The sequence below is a fragment of the Eschrichtius robustus genome, chromosome 17 (assembly GCF_028021215.1).
Source record: "Eschrichtius robustus isolate mEscRob2 chromosome 17, mEscRob2.pri, whole genome shotgun sequence".
In the NCBI taxonomy this organism is placed as follows: Eukaryota; Metazoa; Chordata; class Mammalia; order Artiodactyla; family Eschrichtiidae; genus Eschrichtius; species Eschrichtius robustus.
In genome coordinates, this window is record NC_090840.1 from 49,543,333 (window position 1) to 49,564,602 (window position 21,270).

General features: G+C 35.0%; 1 protein-coding gene across 7 annotated transcripts in view; it reads left to right on the plus strand.

Moving 5' to 3' along the window:
* The window catches only part of VPS13B (vacuolar protein sorting 13 homolog B), a 765,002-nt gene that overhangs the window by 364,571 nt on the left and 379,161 nt on the right, over positions 1-21,270 (plus strand). For all 7 annotated transcript variants that reach the window (XM_068526231.1, XM_068526229.1, XM_068526230.1 and 4 more), the window contains exon 24: positions 12,314-12,534. In XM_068526231.1, coding sequence (XP_068382332.1) covers positions 12,314-12,534 — 221 coding nt within the window. The remainder of the gene's footprint in view (positions 1-12,313; positions 12,535-21,270) is intronic.

Here is a 21,270-nt window from a genome sequence, read left to right on the forward strand (position 1 = left end):
GATAACTAATAAGTGCTGTATAAAAATAAATAAATAAAATAAAATTTTGATTTGGTTCTTTTTTGTATTTTCTTTCTCCTTATGAGATTATTGATTCATTGTTTTGATACTTTCCTTGAATTTTAAAAAATCTTTTTCTCTAGTTCTTTGAACACATTTATAGTAGCTACATTGTTGTCTTTTGTTATGCTTCATGCAACATCTCTTGGCACATAGAGACAGTTTTTATTGACTGTGGTTTTTTTCCTGAAATAGGGTACACTTTCCTATTTCTGTGTTTGTCTAAAATTTTTAAAATATTGAGAATTTTAGGTGTGTGCTTATGTATTCTTCTTTTTCCCTGGAAAGTTGTTGTTCTTTTATGCTAGTTTGCTTCTTTGTAAAGTAACTTCCTTGGGCTAAATCTGTTTCTTCCTAACTGTGTGACCACTGATGTCTCAGCTCAGTTTTGTTCTGTTCTTATTATTCTTGGTTTTATTTTTAACCCTGGCTTTTTAGGTATCACCCTTATGTCTTCTTATCTTAATGGTCAGCCAAAATTGAACAGAGGTAGTTCTCAAATAAGGCTTTTGTCCTCTACTAATAGATAGATCTCTATATGTGTTAGGATTGTGTATTCAGTGTTCTGGCCATTCTCATACCTGCCAAACTTTTACTTTCCTCTGAGCCCTTCCACATGTCCTCTATACATATGTGTAGTCTCAAGGTTGTTTAGGAGTGTCCAGATAACTCAATTCTTCTGCATCCACTGTGCTTGTGTGCCACGTCAGTCAGGAATATGCTTTCTCCAATCACATTCACAATCTCAGGCTAGTAGAGCTGTTGGCCCTTCCTGTTCAACCATTACTGAGATCATCATTTCAACGACAAGACTTCTGGGTGTGGTTGTTGTTCACTACTCCAGATCAGGTGACCTCTTTTTGACCATGGCAGCAGTGCCTCTAGTTTTTGTGGCCTGCCTTGCACTGGCAGAACCTCCTGGACTTTTGTTTGCTGGGAGTTTTTTGATTACTGATTCAATTTCATACTAGTGATCAGTTTGTTCAGATTGTCTATTTCTTTCTGATTCTGTCTTGGAAGATTGTATGTTCCTAGAAATTTATCTGTTTCTTCTAGCTTGTACAATTTGTTGGCATATAATTGTTCGTAGTGTTGTATTATGATTTTTTAATCTCTGTGATATAGGTTTTAATTTCTCCTCTTTCATTTCTCATTTTGTTTATTTGGGTCTTCTCTCTCTCTCTCTCTCTTTTTTTTTTTTTTCCTTAATGAGCCTGGCTAAATAAAGGCTTATCAGTTTTGTTTATTTTTTCAAGAAAACAGCTCTTGAGTTCATTGATCTTTTCTATTGTTTCTTTTATCTCTATTTCATTTATTTCTGCTCAGATGTTTATTATTTCCTTCTTTTGAATTTAGGTATCATTTGTTCTTCTTTTCCTAATTCCTTTAGATGGCAGGTTAGTTTTTTATTTTAGAATTCTCTTGTTTCTTGATATAGGCCTTTATTGCTATAAACTTCCTTCTTAGAACTGGTTTTGCAGCCTCCCATAGATTTTGGAAAGCTGTGTTTTTATTTTCATTTGTTTCATGGTATTATCTGATTTCCTCTTTGATTTCTTCATTGACGCATTGGTTTTTTAGGAGCATGTTGTTTAACATCTGTGGGTTTGTGTCTTTCCCATTTGTCTTCCTGTAATTCATTTCTAGTTTGATACTGTTGGGGTCAGAAAAAAAATGCTTGCTGTAATTTCTGTTCTCTTAAATTTGTTTAGACTTGTTTTGTGACCTAGCATGTGATTTATCTTGTAGAATGTTCCGTGTGCACTTGAAAAGAATGTGTATTCTATTTTTGAATGGAATATCCTCTAGATATTTATTAAGTCTAACTGGTCTAATGTATCATTTAAGACCACTGTTTTCTTATTGATTTTCTTTCTGGATGATCTGTCCATTGATGTAAGTGGAGTGTTAAAGTCCTCTACTATTATTGTATCGATATTATTATCAGTTTCTTCCTTTATGTCTATTAGTATTTGCTTTATGTCTTTAGGTGCTCCTATATTAGGGCCATATATATTAACAAATGTTATAGGCTCTTCTTGTATTGTTCCCTATATCATTATGTAATGACCTTCTTTGTCTTTTGTTATCGACTTTGTTTTAAAGTCTGCTTTGTCTGATATGTGTATTGCTATCCCTACTTTATCATTTCCATTTGCATGAAATATCTTTTTACCTCCCCTCACTTTCAGTCTGTGTGTATCTTTAGCTCTGAAGTGAGTCTCTTATAAGCAGCATATAGATGGGTCTTGGTTTTTTTTTAATCCAATAGGCCACCCGGTGTCTTTTGGAGCATTTAGTTCATTGACGTTTAAAGTGATTATTGATAAGTATATACTTATTGCCATTTTGTTACTTAGTTTTTTGGTTGTTTTTGTAGTTCTTCTTTGTTCTTTTCTTCCTTTAGTTTGTTCCTTTGTGATTTGATGATTTTCTTTGGTATTTTTTTTTTTTTTTAGTGGTATTCTTATGTTCTTTTCTCTCTAGTTTTTGTGTATCTGTTGTAGAATTTTGATTTGTGGTTACCTTTGGGTTCATATATGTTGACCTATATCTATTTGTTTTAAACTGGTAGTCATTTAAACTTAAGCACATTCTAAAAGATCTACATCTTTTACTCCCATCCCCCATGTTTTGTTTTTGAAGTCATATTTTACGTTTTCATGTTTATCCCTTAACTCTTTATTGTAGCTAAAGTTGATTTTACAATTTTTGTCTTTATTTTTATTTTTATTTTTATTTATTTATTTATTTATTTATTTAGGCCGTACCAGGTCTTAGTTGTAGCACATGGGATCTTCGTTGTGGCACGTTTTTTGCGGCATGCAGACTCCTTAGTTGCGGCATGCGAACTCTTAGTCGCGGCATGTATGTGGGATCTAGTTCCCCGACCAGGGATCGAACCTGGGCCCCCTGCATTGGAAGTGTGGAGTTTTACCCACTGGACCACCAGGGAAGTCCCTACAATTTTTGTCTTTTAATATTTGTACTAGCTTATTTAAGTGGTTGATCCACAGCCTTTAGTATATGTTTGCTTTTACTAGTGGGATTTTTCCTTTCCTATAGATTCTTCTTTTTGTAACCTTTTGTTTTCCACTTAGCAAAGACCCTTTAACATATCACTTATTACTGATGAACTGTTTTAGTTTTTGCTTGTCTGAGAAGTTTTTTTTATTTCTCCTTCAATTCTGAATGATAACCTCGCTGGGTAGAATAACCTAGGTTGTAGATTTTTCCCTTTTAGCACTTTCAATATATCTGCCACTCCCTTCTGGCCTACAAACTTTCCACAGAAAAACCAGCTGATAGCCTTATGGGTGTTCCCTTCTATGTGATTCTTTTTCTCTTGTTGCCTTTAGAATTCTTTCTTTAACTTTTGCTGTTTTAATTATGATGTGTCTTACTGTGGGTCTCTGTGGGTTCATCTTGTTTGGGACTCTCTGTGCTTCCTCTACCTGGTTACCTGTTTCTTTCTTCAGGTTCAAGTTTTCTGCCATAATTTCATCAAATACATTTTTGACCCCTTTCTTTCTTTTCCTTCTGGGACCCCTATGACGTGAATGTTAGTATGCTGATGTCCAGAGGTCCCTTAAACTGTCCTCATTTCTAATTTGCTTTTCTTTTTGCTGTTAGCGCTAGAGCCAGATGTGAGCTTGGAGCTTCTCCTGTGCTCAGTGGTCATCATCCATATGTGGGTGGGTAGGGTTGGATTCCCAGATGCTGGACAAGAAGCCCTGAAGGTCAGTCTGAGCTGGTTCCATTCCCTCTAAGTTTGTACTATACTCCCTCCTGGCAATGACACCTTTGCCCCAGGGGGGAATATCGCTGGAGCAAGAGGGCCTGGAGAGGTTACCCAGTGTCGAGTGCCATTCGAGCTGGAACGTTCCTGACACAGCAATCAGAGCTCCAGATGGCTCGTAATCCACCACTCTCTGTCAGTGCCAGTAATGTCTGCTCTCGCCCTGTTCAGATGCAGTGCTGGGTCTGACTGGTTCCATCCCCAGGTGCGTACTTTCTTTGGCAGTGTCAGCTATTGCCCTGGAGGGAGCTGAGCCAGACAGAGTAAGAGGGGCAGGCGCAGGCACCTGCTGCAGGCAGGAGCACGTGCTGTGACCTTTGTCGCAGGAAACCCGCCGGAGCCCTGGGCAGTTTCAGTCTGCTTCCTCTGCCTTGTTTCGAGGAGTTAGCAAGTTTGCACATGCATTCTTCGGGAGTAGAGTCTTGGTTTCTTCTGTTAAGTCCCATTGCTTTCCAACCAACTAAGGGGACTTGTCTTCCTGGTTTTGGATTCTAGGACTGAGGTGTCCAAAATGTGGTACAAACCACTTACTCCCCAGGGTGGATCTTTGAGCCCTTGATATTACCCTCCTCTTCTGTGTCCCCTGTTAGGAGTACAGGTTCCCCCAATTGTTGCTTCTCCTCCCTCCTGCCCGACTCCCTGTGGATCTTTCTTTACAGCCTTGGTTATAGAGTAGCCTTTCTGCCAGTCTCCAGTTTGTTTTCAGTGAGAGATGCTCCACATGTAGATGTATTTTTTTGATATGTTCATTGTGGGAGATGAGTTTGGTGTCCTCCTACTCTGCCAGCTTGATATCTTCCTCCTACATCACATTTTCTTTATTCATCTGTTGATAGACACTTAGGTTGCTTCTATATCTCAGATATTGTGAATAATGCTTCTCTGAACATTGGGGTGCACATATCTTTTTCTAGTAGTGTTTTTGTTTTCATTGGATGAATACCCTGAAGTGGAATTGCTAAATCGTATGGTGGTTCTGTTTGTAATTTTTTGAGGAACTTTCATCCTGTTTTCCATAGTGGTTGTACCAATTTACATTCTCATCAACAGTGCAGAAAGGATTCCCTTTTCTCTGCATCCTCGCCAACACTTGTTATTTATCATCTTTTTTGGTAATAGCCATTCTGACAGGTGTGAGATGTTATCTCATTGTGGTTTCGATTTGCATTTCCCTAATGATTAGTTTTGTTGAGCATCTTTTCCTGTGTCTGTTGGCCGTCTGTATGTCTTCTTTGGAAAAATGTCTATTCAGATCCTCTGCCCATTTTTTAATCAGGTTGTTTTTATGATATTGAGTTGCATGAGTTCTTTATATATTTTGGATATTGTGGATTCTCAGTTTCTTGGAAGGAAGTGTAGCCTTGGATCGTTCCAACTATTTGACATTTGAGCTTCCTTTCTGAAGTTCTTGACAGTTTTTTGGGAAAAAATGACTTCTAGCCCTCATTGATAATTTTGTAAACTTTTTATACTTCCTTTAATACCTTTCCACTCCCTATGAAAGCTATTATAAATTTTCACCACTTTCCTCAAGGTTATCTGATTATTTCCCCTACCCAGCATACAACCTCCTTATTACCTTAATGAAAGCATTGACAACTTCCCATCCAAACAGGGTCCTGATACAGGACCTTTACACTTACTATTCACCTTCCAGAACACTTTTTTCCCAAGTAGCCTCATGCCTTATGTCTCTGTGGAATGTCATTTTATCAGAGTGGCTTTTCTGGACTCTCCTATCTTAAAGTGGCAGCACCCTGTTCTGTTACCCTGCTTAAGTGCTCTTCAGAACATCTAGGACCATCAACATACTATATGTCATTTAATTATTAGTTTATTATCCTTCTTTCCACAACTAGAAGGCAAGATCCATGAGAACAGTGAGGTTATATTGTTCACTGCTCTCTCCCTAGATCCTAGAATAATATCTGGCATATATTTAATTCAGTAAATACTTGTTTAACAAATGAATCTACCTTACCTGGAATAAGTCTTTCGTCTGCTGACATTGCTTAGGACCAAGCCATTTTTATTCATTTATCCATCTCAGTCCATCCCTCCCTCCCTTTCTCCTTTCCTTCCTTCCTTCCTTCATAAAGCAAATATTTATTGAGTGCATACTATATGCTATGCACTACGTTTTTACGGAACTTGCTTCATCAGTTATAACCTCCTTATTTAACCCTTGTTGTCATCTAAAAATGCTAAAATTTCTTTCAGCTTACTCAGTTAACAGAACAAACCTCTTATTTGCAAATCCAGTGGAAACCTTTTAATCCTTGATGTTCATTGATTCTTTTTTGAAATTCTTTCTTAACTTCTGGATAACCACTTTCCTTGATTTGTTTTCTGTGGATAGTGGCTACTTCTTTTGAATATCATTCATGGGCTCCTTTCCTCTACACTTTCTTTAAAGATAGGTGTTCTTCATATTTATAGCTTTACTAGGTATTCTCATCTATACCTATACTTAACCTGTCACCTTTTCTCTGACGGTTTACAAATCTAAGAGATTGTCACATACCTGACTTCTTTGTTCCTTTTTTATATCCTTAGGTATCTGTTTGACCTAGATTGTCCATCAGTTGGCACTGATAACATGATAGAATCTTGTGCTACAGAGTAACAGTTATTTTCAATACCAAAATTGCTCTATTCCTAATTTCACAGCTAGTCGCTGGTCATACCTGTCAGCTTTAGCATGTTTTTAAAGTGGTTCACCTGAGCCCCAGAGAATGAAACCATACTTGAGGTGCCAAGTTATGGATAAACATGATCTCCACGACTCAGGTTTTCTTCCATATAATTCCCTTCTGTATGAGGTTTTCATGAAATACAATTCATTGATTCAGACTCTTTCATTTATCACACTTTTTTTTAAAGTCTTTATTGAATTTGTTACAGTATTGCTTCTGTCTTATGGGTTTTTTTTTTTTTTTTGGCCCTGAGGCATGTGGGAGATCTTAGCTACCCGACCAGGGATCAAACCCGCACCCCCTGCATTGGAAGGTGAAGTCTTAACCAGTGGACCACCAGGGAAGTCCCCAAACTCTTTAATTTAGTATTTGGAATAGTTTCTTGAACTGAAAGAGTCCTTGGGTCATCCGTGAACTTCCTATCTTCCAAAAAAATTCTTTAAATAATAATACCAAATAATGAAAGAAGTGAAATTAATCAGGACTTTACTTTTTACCTTTTTTTTTTTAAACTTTTTTCCTTTTTCTTTGCTCTTTATTCTTATGTCTTTTCTTTTGTCACTAAGTTGGTTCTTTTACTGTAATGAAATAGTCCACTCAATTCTTGTGAAGGGAAAGGCATGAAATGGCTTAGCACTTCATGTGGAAAAAGCAGAGGAATTAGGAATTAGCATTTCTCCTCTAATACTAAGGGATAGTTAGAGCTAGGATATTTACCTAAGTCTCCCTGGTGCAAAATACAGGCTCATGCTGTAGAGGCAGTGTCATAGTGTTCTAATGCACTCAGTAAACCAGTTTATCAACTTAAGTAAATTGATATACTCTGTCAGTAATATAAAATGAATACACAAATGTGTATCTTTTATTCCTAACAAATACTCATTTATTAGGAAGGTTAACATGGCAAAGCTTTTATGCATTAGTCAGTCTTGACTTTCATCTAATGGCAGTAAACAATTCTTTTGCAGAAGTCTTGGGAAGGTAATAGATTTAACTCAAATTGACTAAAATGTCTACATGTACTATGTGTTATGTTAAGGGAAATGATAAATGAATTTATTATCTAGGATGTTTGTGTTGTAAATGTTTATAAGTATTTTTATTATTTTTGTAAATACAATGTATATAGTTGAAAATGTTTTGGAAAGGGAATCATGTTTCTTATGTTGTTAAAGTTTTGAGAACACGGTGTTTGTAAAATACATATTCAATTAAAAAAGCTTAATAAGGGATAATTGGCTATTCAGTTATTTAAGAAAAAGCTAAAGTAGAAAACAATCAGGAAGCAAAGAATAGCATTTAAAAATAAGGATATTTAAAATACCCTATATTTATTTTTTAAGTTATAATCCATATATCATATCACTGAGTCATGAGACCCAAGAAATATTTTATGATAATGTTTCCTTAATTATGTAGGTGTCTGTGTAATAATTTAAGTGAGGTAAGAAGTGCCATTAGTTAGTGGTAAGTCACTTTAGAAAATGTTTAATTGTAACATATCTTGACAAGCTGTAGCAACTGAGGGTATGTCTTGTTAGCTGACCATATGACCTTAAATAAATTCTGCATTGCTATAATTTCGACACCTCTTTTAAAACTGTAAAGTAATTACTGATATATTAATTGCTTGAAAGACAGCACTAGTCTTTGAGGTTACTTTTAGTTTTAAAAGCAATAACTGTTCTGGTTTTGCATTGTTTATATCTGCAATCATAAGTTTTAAGGAATCTTAAAATTTTAACAGTATTATATTTCTTTATACAGTAATGAAAATTTGATGATTAAGTTATGATTAAACCAGTAATAACTTTCAGACGTGAATACTAGTTAGCACTGAATGCTTTTTTTAAAAAATAAGTTTATTTATTTTATTTATTTATTTTTGGCTGCATTGGGTCTTCGTTGCTGCACGCGGGCTTTCTCTAGTTGCCGCGAGCAGGGGCTACTCTTCGTTGCGTTGCGCAGTCTTCTCATCATGGAGGCTTCTCTTGTTGCGGAGCACAGGCTGTAGGTGCACGGGCTTCAGTAGTTGTGGCTTGCGGGCTGTAGAGCACAGGCTCAGTAGTTGTGGCTAACGGGCTTAGTTGCTCCGCGGCATGTTGGATCTTTCTGGACCAGGGCTCGAACCCGTGTCCCCTGCATTGGAAGGCGGATTCTTAACCACTGCGCCACCAGGGAACCCCCCGCCCCCTTTTTTTTAAATACATGCTGAGTTTATAAACATTTATATATGTACAAAGGCCTATGGAAGGATTAAAAAAGTGAATCAAGCACTGAATGCTTGGGTTTCTAGATATGAAGAAAATATTTCACAAATTTGAAATGAATTATCTATTTTATCATGAATTAATAATCATGATATTTTTCAATATAAATTGTATATATTTATATAAATGTTATGTATTTTTAATTTATATTATTTTATACATGCAATACATTTTACATTTCCTAATACAAAGCAGTATTTTCTTCCAAAGTAGAAATTTGGTTACAGAGCAAATAAAACTATATGTTGCTCATTTTCATTTCCTTCTCTTCCAGGCATTTCAGCAGTTCTCCTCTTCCAGGAGAATTGATTATGCTTTATATCTTCTTTAATGCCTTCATTCCTTGAACATTCCCACTGCTTAAATTAATATCATGTAGAATTAAAGAAACCCTTTTATCTCAACTGTCTGTAAATCAGTTTAGTGCTAAGTGGTTTGGGGAAACAGTGTCAGCACTTTTGGCTCATTTATGTTTGTAGAATACACTGCATCTGTTTCCAAATTGTTAACCCTCACAATTGGCAGTAAAATATTCCTGATTACACTATTTCATATTTGAAATAAAAACCTGCCTGAGACATACTGGATTGTGGGACATAGGGAAAAGAGTTAAGGAGAAGAGGAAAGACACTGTTTTGTTTGTTTCGAAAGACACGTAATGACTAAGGTTATGAAAGAAAGAAAACTGAGGGGGAGTATCTCTAATATTGAACAGTTTTCTTTCTTCATTTTCTGTATTGATCTTTGTAAGGTGATTTACCTTGGTGCAAAGTATATATACTTTTTCCTATAATAAAGCACAGCATCTTTAGAAAGGGAAAGACCAATTCTCTTTGCAGAATACTGATCCCTGCCCACCAGTATTGAAGACTGTAAATTAGTCTCACACTGAATTTTATTTATTCATTTTGTCTCAAAGCTTTGCCATATTCACTTTCTTTTACATTAATTCATCTGAAGTTCATTAGTGTTTGGTTATCATTTTTTGAGAATTAATTTATTGGTATTCTTTTCTCTGTTGATAGTGTAGAGGTTTCACAAATTCACACAGAAATGGCATTTTCAATCTTCCTGCTTCGTTTTTATTTTTTTCTTGTTCTTTAGACAATTTGACTATTTCTGAATTCTGCCAGCAATAAATAATTTTTCTAAAATGAAAGACTCATTTTATAGCCTTAACACTTTCTAATTAAAGTTAAAATACTAGTCTTGAAGGTCTCAGAATAGTACATGATCCTGGTCCGTCATGGATATCTGAGCATATTTTACGGAGTCCTCAGAACAGTATATTGCCAGTGTTGTAAATAGATGAGGTGCTTTTTATTTTGGGGTGTGTGTGTGTGTGTGTGTGTGTGTAAAAGGAATAGGTGTGCAGGTAATGATGTGTTACGTTTTGATCATTTTTTCACAGTGATTAATTGTGGGAATGTTTGTCATTACATGTTAAGCTCTTCTAGATAGAGTGTACTTTTTAAAATAGATGATCTGCTTGTTAAATAAATGGATGTAAAATATTACCTTAAAAGGTTCTGTTTAAGACTTAGAATATGGTATACCCAATTTCAGCTAATGGTCTGATTCCAAAGAAGAAGCAGAGACACATATCTGAGATAGTACCAATGTCATTTGGAATTCTTTTTTTCTATTTCATGAATTTAAATGTGGTGCGTTTTACCCAACATAATCACCATTTAACATTTCTTGGATAACATAAAATTTGAAGGACTATGTATATAGCTCGCTACAGATTTTAAAATATGTAACCTGAAATCATTCCAAAGTATTTTAAGACAAATTTGGCAAAGCCTTTATTTTGTAAATAGCATGGAACTTTGTGTAGGTTTTAAAATAATTTCAGAATTAGTTACAGATGATTTAAAGTTTGTCATTCTTTCCTGGGGGCAAAATATTTTAAGTCTTAAGACAGGCAGAGTACCATGGTGCTGACCGCATATTATTATGCAGTTTCCATTGTTTCCAGTCAAGTTGTTGTGGACTGCTATGTAGCTAGATTTAGTTTATTATTCAGGTCTCAATTTCAAAGTTTCCAATTCTAATTTTATTAACTACTTGATCAAGACATTTTGAATGTTCAAGCATATGAGAATCTATCTTGTAGCATCCCCTGAGTATCACCATTCACAATTCAAATGCTTATTTATATTCCTTTAGTATATATGTTTATAGCATGATCTACTTAGTTATTCACTTGGTATTTTTTTTCTTACTAAAATATAATATGAACCTAATAGTACGATGTGATCTGGTTCCAGCTCTGTGTGAGCACGTCCAACACTACAGGGGGAAAAGAAAAAGACTTGAAGGAAAAATAATAACAATGTTAATAGTGCATATTCCTGGGAGTAGTAAGATGGAAGGTGAATTATGACTGGTTTTGATATTTTTCTTTATATATTATATCTTCTAAGTTATTTTCAGTGAGACACTAGTACCTCTCTAATTAGAAGATAAATATTTTCAATTTGTTTTAAAATAATCTAGATACTTAAAAAGAAGTCTGTATTATACTATCTATACTATCAAGTGCTAGTAGAATTGCAAAGTCAAAAATACAAGTCATAGGAACATATTTTCCATCAAATTGGCATCCCAGTAATGAATATTTATGAATGTTTTAATACTGAGTACACTTTTAAATGCTATTTCACAAAGTATTTTATCTATAGCCACAATAAAAAAAAAAGATAGTTTTGTCTCATAAATTTATATTAACAATTTTTTTCTCTGGTAAATTAATAAAAGAAAAAATACTAAAACAATGAAAGAAATTTTGCTTTTAATTCTGAAATGTATGAGTACTTTTATTTTTAAATAAAATATACTTGATTTAAAAATAACATATATAAGAATCACCAACTGAAAATATGTACGTGCGTCCTGGGTCTTAACTCTCAGAGATTTCTGATTAAGTAGGTCTGAAGCAGAAACCAGGAATCTGTATTTTATATCAGCACCCATATGACTCTGATGCAGATGGTCCGACAGACCATAGTAAATTGTTTATTCTTTTTTTATTCTGCAGTCAGATCTGTGGTCACCTTTAGTTCATTTTCCTAATTTTCCTAATTTAACACATTCTCTGTGGTCTCCAAGGTATAATGCATACATCCCAGCAGTTGCACTGTACAACCCACTAGTACAAGGGTGAGGGAGGAAAAAGTTAGAACTTGTATTTATATTTTTATCTCATTTCCTTAATTTCTACTTGTATGTTTTATAATGTACATAATTATTGATATAGTAGTATGTTATAATAAATACAAATATAAACATTTTTAAAAGGTAACCCTTATATAACATGTAAACTGTTTAACATGTTGGTCTCTGGGATACAGCATACGCTATTTATGATGCCATATTAACTGTTTTATATTTCAAATATTAACAGTAGATACCTTACTATCAAGTGACAATTAACTATATTTTTGTTTGTGTGCCTGCCTACCCCCTTTTGTCCCCATTATCAGGTGATGCCTTTCCTTGGACAATCAGCTTGCATCATTTCAGCATATACACCCTTTTTGGAAAACAAGTGACACTCTGCCTAGTGGAACCTATGGGTTGTACCTCTACTCTAGCTGTTACATCTCAAAAACTACTCGCTACAGGACCTGATACGAGGCATTCATTTGTTGTCTGTCTGCATGTTGACCTAGAGTCACTTGAGATAAAATGCTCGAACCCCCAGGTTGGTACATTTGGTTTATGAAAGGAAATTTAAAATAATGTGATTTAAGAACAATTGTTACTCATTTTGTTGAAGGGTTTCTCTTCTATTAAGTGTCTTAAATTATTTTTAACAGGGCCATCAAGATCAGAATGGTTAGATTAAGTATTGCTTTGAAGTTCTCTCAAGTTTTGTAATTCAAACTCTTCTGAAAATGTAATGGTGGCAGCATAAATGCATCTTTTGGCTGATGGAATGAAATCAGTTGCAGATGTAAAGTTTTTTAAATGGTGAAGAACTACTTTACTGTCAGACTGGAAGAGTCTATTGAAGTGATCAAATGTAATTTCCAATCAGATTCTCACTCAAAACTTCTTTTGCTCAACGTGTAGTATTTTTTTTTAAAAAAAAGCACTGTTTACTCTTTAAAAAAGGCATTTTGTTAATCCTTTAACATTCCAGTTGGTATAGGCCAAACATGTTATATTCTACAGTTTTATAATTTAGTATGAATTCAGATCTCCTGGGTTTGTACAAATTATTAGTTACATATAATTTAATACTTGTTTCTTTGACCTCAAGCAGACTCTTGTATATTTTCTATGCAGATTATCAATGTTGAATAGTATTTGAAATTATATTTTTAAAACAATACTATTTAGAGTTTTATTGGATCTGTTAGGTCAATGTCGATAAATCTTTGTTTATTCCAGCATTAGTGGTGACAAGCTAGTTTTTGAAGTGTGTTTTTTTAAGTGGGTTCAAATATTATTCCACATGTTATAGAGCCTCCTTACTGAAACCATCCTCCTTCTTTCCCCTCTTCTCTCTGCCTTGCTCCACCTACTGTATACTCTACAGTTTCGTTTAACTTTCATATGTATTTGTGCATTTTGAAAAGATCGGACCTGCTAATTTAATCTTGGTGATGGCCTTATTAAAAAAATACATACAGTTAGAATTATGATGAGGCAGTTATACTAAACTAATAGCTTATCCACCATTATAAAAGTAATTTCTTTTATAATCAGTAGTAAATTCTTTTGAACAATAGTAAATATTCCAGATTAATGGCCATTTGCCATTCTATTATGACCCATAGTAGTATAGTAGAGAATAATTATGAAATGACTTACCTCCTCTTAGATTATTCTTTGAATGCTACTGCTGATGGTTGTTGAAATGCATTTCCTAGAGGAAGGAAAACTGCTATTGGTTGAATTGTGTCTCCGACAAAAGATATGTTGAATTCCTAACTTGTAGTATCTCATCATGTGACCTTATCTGTTAATAGGATCATTACAGAGGTAATCAAGTTAAAATGAATTCATTAGGGTGAGCCCTCATCCAGTGTGACTGATATCCTTATAAAAAGGGAAATTTGGAAGTAGACAGTCACAGAGGGAAGTTGATGTGAAGATACGCAGGGAGAGTGCCATGTGAATGGAGGCAGAGATTGGACTGATCCAGCTTCAAGCCAAAGAACACAAGGATTGCTGGCTACTACCAGAAGAAGAACCAGAGGCAACGAAGGATTCTCCTGAGTCCCAGAGCATGGCCCTGCTATTACCTTGAGTAGGGACTCTCTAATCTCCAGAACCATGGAACTATAAGTTTCTGTTGTTTTAAGCCACCCAGTTTATGGCACTTTTATATGGCAGCTCTAGCAAACAGATTATAGAGAAACAGATTCACCTTCTTTAGCTCCTTTATCACACAAGCTGTTAAAAGGGAAAAAAATAGATTTAGTTCTATCATAGCAGCAGAAGCCCATCTCAGCCCATCAGTCCCACTGATTATTGCTATATACTCTGGGGGAAAAGAAAGCAAAAACTAACAACATAAATGAATGTTTCCAATTTGCTTTTTAAATAATTGAATTGCAGAAAAGACTTTAAAACAGCTATTATAATTTTTTTTTATGAGGTGTAAAGGAAAGCAACACTGAATGAAAAATGTAAGAATTCTCAATGGAGAAGTAAAGTATAAAAACAATCAAATGGAATTTGAGAATTGGAAATACAATACCTGAAAGAAAAAACCATACCGTATGGGCTTAGAAGTGGCCTTCATGTGACAGAAGAGTCGTTGAACTTGAACATTGTGCATAGAAATTATTGAATTTGGAAAACAGAAAAGATATTAAAAATAGGATCGAATCTTCAGTGGTTGTGGGACAGAATGTTCGAATATATGTGTAATTGGAATTCCAGAAGATAAGGAGAAAAAGCTGGGGCCAGAAAAATATTAACAAATAATTGTACAAAATTCCCAAATTTGCAGCAAGAGATAGGCTTTTACATATTCATGAAGTTTACCTAGTCCCAAGCATGTTTATCTTGGATACATTGTGATTAAAATACTAAAAACCAAAGATAAATTTTTTTTAAATAAAGCAGCTGCAAGAAGATACATTATATATGGCTTAATTTGAATGAGTGCCGATTTCTCATTAAAAACCATAGAGAACATGGGACTTCCCTGGTGATCCAGCGGTTAAGTCTCTGCGCTCCCAATGCAGGGGGCCCAGGTTCAATCCCTGGTCAGGTAACTAGATCCTGCATGCTGCAACTAAAGATCCCGCATGTGAGAACGAAGATCCCGCACGTGGCAACGAAGATTCCGCTTGCTGCAACTAAGGCCCAGTGCAGCCAAATAAATAAATATTCAAAAAACAAACAAAAAACCCCACAGAGGACAGAAGACATTAGAACAATATCTTTAAAATGCTAACAGAAAAACACTGTCAAGCCAGTGTGCATGTCTCACAGAAATTAAAGTGAAATAAAGACACTGTAGATGAAGGAAAACTAGGAAAATTGTCACCAGCACCTCTACTTTACAAGAAATACTGAAGGAAGTTCTACAGGTTAAAAGGGAGTGGAACCAAATGAAAACCTGCATCTTCAGAAATAAAGGAAAACCAACAGAAATGATAAATAGCTTGATAAATCTTTTTTTTTTTAACTATTTAAAAAAAATATGGGACTTCTCTGGTGGCGCAGTGGTTAAGAATCCATCTGCCAATGCAGGGGACACGGGGTTCGAGCCCTGGTCCCGGAAGATCCCACATGCCGCGGAGCAACTAAGCCCATGTGCCACAACTACTGAGCCTGAGCTCTAGGGCCCGCGAGCCACAACTACTGAAGCCCGCGCGCCTAGAGCCCGTGCTCTGCAACAAGAGAAGCCACCGCAATGAGAAGCCCGCGCACCACAACGAAGACCCAACACAGCCAAAAATTAATTAATTAATTAAAAAAAAAAAAAGCATCTGGGAAGCAAAAGTTTCCATTAAAGACTAACCATATAATTAAAAAAAATATATGTATGACTGTGGAAAGCAAAATGCGGAACACTGTCTGCTAGAGCTTTCAATCAATGTATGTGGATTTAATATACAAGACAACTTGGGACTTCCCTGGTGGCTCAGTGGTTAAGAACCCCCCTGCCAATGCAGGGGACACAGGTTCGAGCCCTGGTCCAGGAAGATCCCACATGCTGTGGAGCAACTAAGCCCGTGTGCCGCAACTGCTGAGCCTGTGCTCTGTAGCCTGCAAGCCACAACTACTGAGCCCACGTGCCACAGCTTAAAGCCCATGCACCTAGAGCCGGTGCTCCACAACAAGAGAAGCCACCGCAATAAGAAGCCCACGCACCACAAGGAAGAGTAGCTCACCGCAACTAGAGAAAGCCCGCAAGCAGCAACGAAGACCCAACACAGCCAAAAAAAAAAAAAAAAGACAACTTCATCATCAAAGTTAGTGGGGGATGGGCTAAGGGGACCTAGTGGTTGTCAGATTCCTAAATATCTCATGAAGTGGTACAGTATAAATTTAAAAGTAGACTGAAAGTTTTTCTACATATATTAAAATTTCCTAGAATAACTACTAAAAAAAAAAGCAAATATACAAAGAGATATAACCAAAACGCCAATAGATGAATTAAAATGAAATACTAAGAAGTATTCAAATAATCTAAAGAAGTGAAGAAGTGGTGACAGAGTTACATAAAACAGAGGATGGAAACAGAAAACAAAAAATAAAATTGTAGGGCTGATCCTGCCTTAGCAAGAATTACATTAAATGTTATGATCCTAACTGGGAGTGTTTAGACCAGGATTCAGCAAACTAAGGCCTGCAGATAAATTTGGCCACACCCTTTTTTTCACATACTGTGTAAGGTTGCCATCATGCTACAACCACAGAATTAAGTAACAGCAAGGGAGAACACTATGTAGCTCACAAAGTCTAGAATATTTACTATCTGACCATTTACAGAAAGTTTGCTGACCCCTGGTCCAACTGCTCCTATTAGGGTAGGAATAAAGCAAGACTCTACATACATTGCCTAAAAGAGAAACACTTAAAATATAAAGAAACAATGTAAATAAATGCATAGGAAAAAATACACCATACAAACAGCATAAGAAGGATGGACTTATTTATTTTAATATCAAATAAAATAGACAAAAAGAAAAAGAGTATTACCAGAGATAAAGAAGGACATGAAAGAAAAATGGGCAGAATTAAAGGAAAAAATAGGTAATTCTATTCAATCATATTAGGAAATTTTTATACGATCTCTCTCAGTGGTTGTAAAACAACTAGATGAAAAATAAATAATTGGAGATATAGAAGATATGAAAAATACTGTGAACTCACCTTGACCTAGTTGACATTTATAGAACACTATATTCAACAACCATGGAATGCACATTTTTTTCAGGTGTACATGGTCTCATTATATTAAGAGAATTAAAATCAGTAAAGTATATTATCTAACCATAGTCAAATTATATTAGAAATCAATAATAAATTAACTAGGAAAACTATAAATATCTGGACATTAAATAATAACTCATATCTGAGAAACCAGATATCACACTTAATTGTAAAATATTGAACTGTTTCCCACTAAGATCAAGAAAAAGCCCAGAATGCCTCCTTCTATCACCTGTTCTTTGTCATACTGGCCATCTTAGCCGTTGCAATTAACCAAGCAAAAGAAATAAAAGACACAAAGATAAGAAAAGAAGTAAAACTCTCCCTATTTTCATATGATCAAATATTTTATAGAAGATCCTGGAGGAATTAAGAAACTATTACTAGAACTAATAAACTTATTATGGTTGTAGGAGACAAGATAAATATATAAAAACCAATTGTATTTTTCTGTAGTAGCAGCTAACAATTGGAAAATGGAATGAATCAGTTCCATTTATATTGGTGCCAACAAACATACACAAATGCCTCTAACAAAAGATGTCCAAGACCTCTACCCTGAAAACCACAAAACATTGCTGAGAGAACTTGAACATCTAACTGGAGCGAGATACCTGTTCATAGATTAGAAGATTCGGTATTGTTAAGATGGCAGCTGTCCCCAAATTGATCTAGATATTGGGCATAATCAAGTTTAAAAACATTTTCTCCTTGAAAGACACATTAAGATAGCAGAAAGCCAGACACTTGGAAAAAGTATTAGCAACACATTTATCAAACTGTTACCGAATATTTATGGAATCCTTTCTACTTGGTAACATGAAGACAAAGAACAATAAATAAAATAACATGAATACAAATAACGGGGAAAAGATTAGAACCACACAAGATGTGTGACTGGTCAGTAAACACATGAAAAGATACTCAACATCATTATTTATCAGGAAAAAAACAAAATAAAACATGAAGACATACCACTACATACCTATTAGATTGGCTGTAATTTAAAAGATGGAGTATTATGAACCAACTAGAACTCTGTATACTACTGATGGGAATGTAAAAATTACGTAACAACTTTGGAAACAACTTTGAAGTTCCTGGAGGGGAAGAAAAAAACAAAAAACATACGACCCAGCCATTCTTCCCTAAGTATTTCTTCAGAGAAACAAAAATGTACATCCACTCAGAGACTTTTACATGGATGTATTTAACAGCTTTATTTGTATAGCCAAAGACTAAACATAACCCAAATGTTCATCAGTAAGTGAATTTAACAAATTAAACAAATTATGGCTTATCCATACAATGTAATACTATTCAGCCATAAAAAAGACTGGGTTATTGATAAAATGCAAGATCATGAAAAAATATTGCAGTCATTACACTGAGTGAAGGAAGCCAGACCAAAAAAGAGTACTTACTGTATAATTCCATTTATATAAAATGTTATAATGTGTAAACTACTACATTGTGACAGAAAGTAGGTTCCTGGTTGCCTGGAGGCAGGGCAGGGAGAGGGAAGGAGAAGGGGGTGGTAGGAAGGATAGACTACAAAGGGATATGAAGAAACTTCTGAGGATAATAAGAAAAAATTTTTTATTCATAGTTTATATTTAGTAGTAGCTCAGTCCCTATAAAATAGACAGCTAACTACTACTTGGAGTTATCTACCAGAGACCTTATATTTTAGAGACTTATTTTAGGAGTCATTATAGCCTTGGGAGGATTGGCCTACTCCACGTGTTCTGGTTATCCATAGCAATCCCAGCTGAGAATAAATTCTGTTCCCATTATGGTTTTAGCCTGGGACTCCACTATTATTAATCTTTAAAAAATTTTTTTTCTTTTACTTTGAGATACTCAATAGTATGGTGATTTCTGTGGAGTCTTACTAAATGCAGGACTGTGGCTCAAAACTAGAGCTCTGGGATATCTTCTTTAGATATTCACCTTATTTAGAACTAAGCTCAGGTTTTGTTGTTGTTGTTTAAATATAAACCAGTTCTAAGCCAAGTCATCACATAAATAGAATTTATGTTCGGCCTGGCATTACCTTCTTATGTCTGCTCCTTCCTTTTGTCCTTTTGTTGATCACTTGACTCCCATGGGCTCCTTGCTGCTGCTCCCCAAATACCAAGGGCCTTTTTTTTTTCTTTCCTGAGAATTAAACCAAGACTGAATGAACCTCATGCCCTGAGAATCCCTTTGCACCCAAAGTGTAATGAATTTTATTTATGCACTTAATTCTACTTTATCTTCTTGATAAGTCCTGATAAACCAACTTCTGTAAAATTGTTAGCAACTGCTATATCCAAAGTTGATCACCAGGTTGTTGGGAAGTTTAAGTGAGATAGTTATGAAAATACTTTGCAAACTCTCCAATGGTATATGAATGTCATTTTGTTAGTTTAGATTGACTCTGATGTAAAATGTGAGATCCTCTGTGTAAATTGGTATGAATATCCCTGGTGGACTGTAGCGGTATTCCTAAAGGGACAGGAAGTCACAAAACAATATAGCACTCTGAAGAATCAACATGTACTCAAAGAAAAAAGTAAGGAGTAAGTACTCTTTTATATCCTTGTGTGCCAGATTAACCTAAATTTTAATGGTAAAACATGAGACTCCAAATAAACCTCTTTTTTGTGAGTGGTTGCTTTAGCCTGTGCTTCCAGACTCCCTCTGGATTCTGTCAAAATTACAAAGGATGACTTGATTTTTTTTTTTTTTCCTAAGTGAATTCAGCAGATATTTATTGAGTGCTACATGTAGGCCAGAAATGAGGGGAGAAAGATTAATAAGATAAATACATGAAGAAGGCCATGCCTACACACATCATAATCCAACTGTTGAAAGCCACAGATAAAGAGCATATCTTGAAGGTATCATGAGAAAAAAATGACACATGCAAGAGAACCAAGATTTTGTTAGCTTACTTCTCATAAGAAACTGTAGTGATCAAAAGAACAACATCTTTAAATCGTGAAAATTAAGAAAAATAAAAGCCTCTCAACCCAAAATTCTAAGTAAAAAAATATATAACATTTATGAATGAAGACAAAATAAAGACATTTTTCATATGAAAGAATCTATCACCAGTTGGACTGCACTACAAGAAATCCTAAAGGAAATCCTTCATGCTGAAGGGAAATGAAACCAGGTGTTTGAGCAACTTTTCAAATGTTTATTGGCCGTTGAGTTTGCTCTTTTGTGAATTGGCAGTTCATGTTGTTTACATTAATTTGTATTTTCCTGATTATTAATAAGGATGAACAGGTTTTTCAATGTTTATTGGCCAGTGAATTTGCTTTTTTATGGTTGATATTTCATATCATTTACTTAATTTTTCTATTAAATTTCTTAGCAATTTGAAGAGCCTCCCTTATATTCTATAAATACAAAACCTGTATCTGTAATGCAGTTATTTGCCTTTAAACTTTATGGCATCTTTGGCCAAAAGCGTTTAATCTTTCTTAGTGAAATATATCTATATGTCTCTTCTTATTTTCTGGGTGTCCTGCCTTATATAAAGTGTATTGTGGGCCCTAAATTCCAAATATCCATATGCATATAAGATCCTAAAATTTCTTTTACTATTTTTATTTTTCCTTTTAAGATTAATGACCCAAAATAAACCTCTTTCTTGTGAGTGATTTCTCACTGATTAATCGGGGGGGTTTTTTTGTTTCTTATTTGTGTTTTTTGTGAAGTACTTCTTATCCTTTTTTGTGCCATGGACTTCTTTGAGAATGTTATAAAAGCCTTTCCCCCAGAACAATGTATACGCCCACTAAATTTCACATACACTGTCAGAAGCTTTATGAACTTTGGATTATAGCCAGTGTATAAGCTTCTTGATTCCATTCAAGTAATTCCTACTTCAGTGCCATTCTTTTGTTTGTTCGTTAGAGTGACGTCAGAAGTGTTTGCACTTGTACATTAATTAATTTGGTTCATTATTGCTCAGAGCCCTCAAGTAGTTTATATACTCTAAAATATAGTGCAAGCTCTATATGTAGGGCAAGCTTAGACC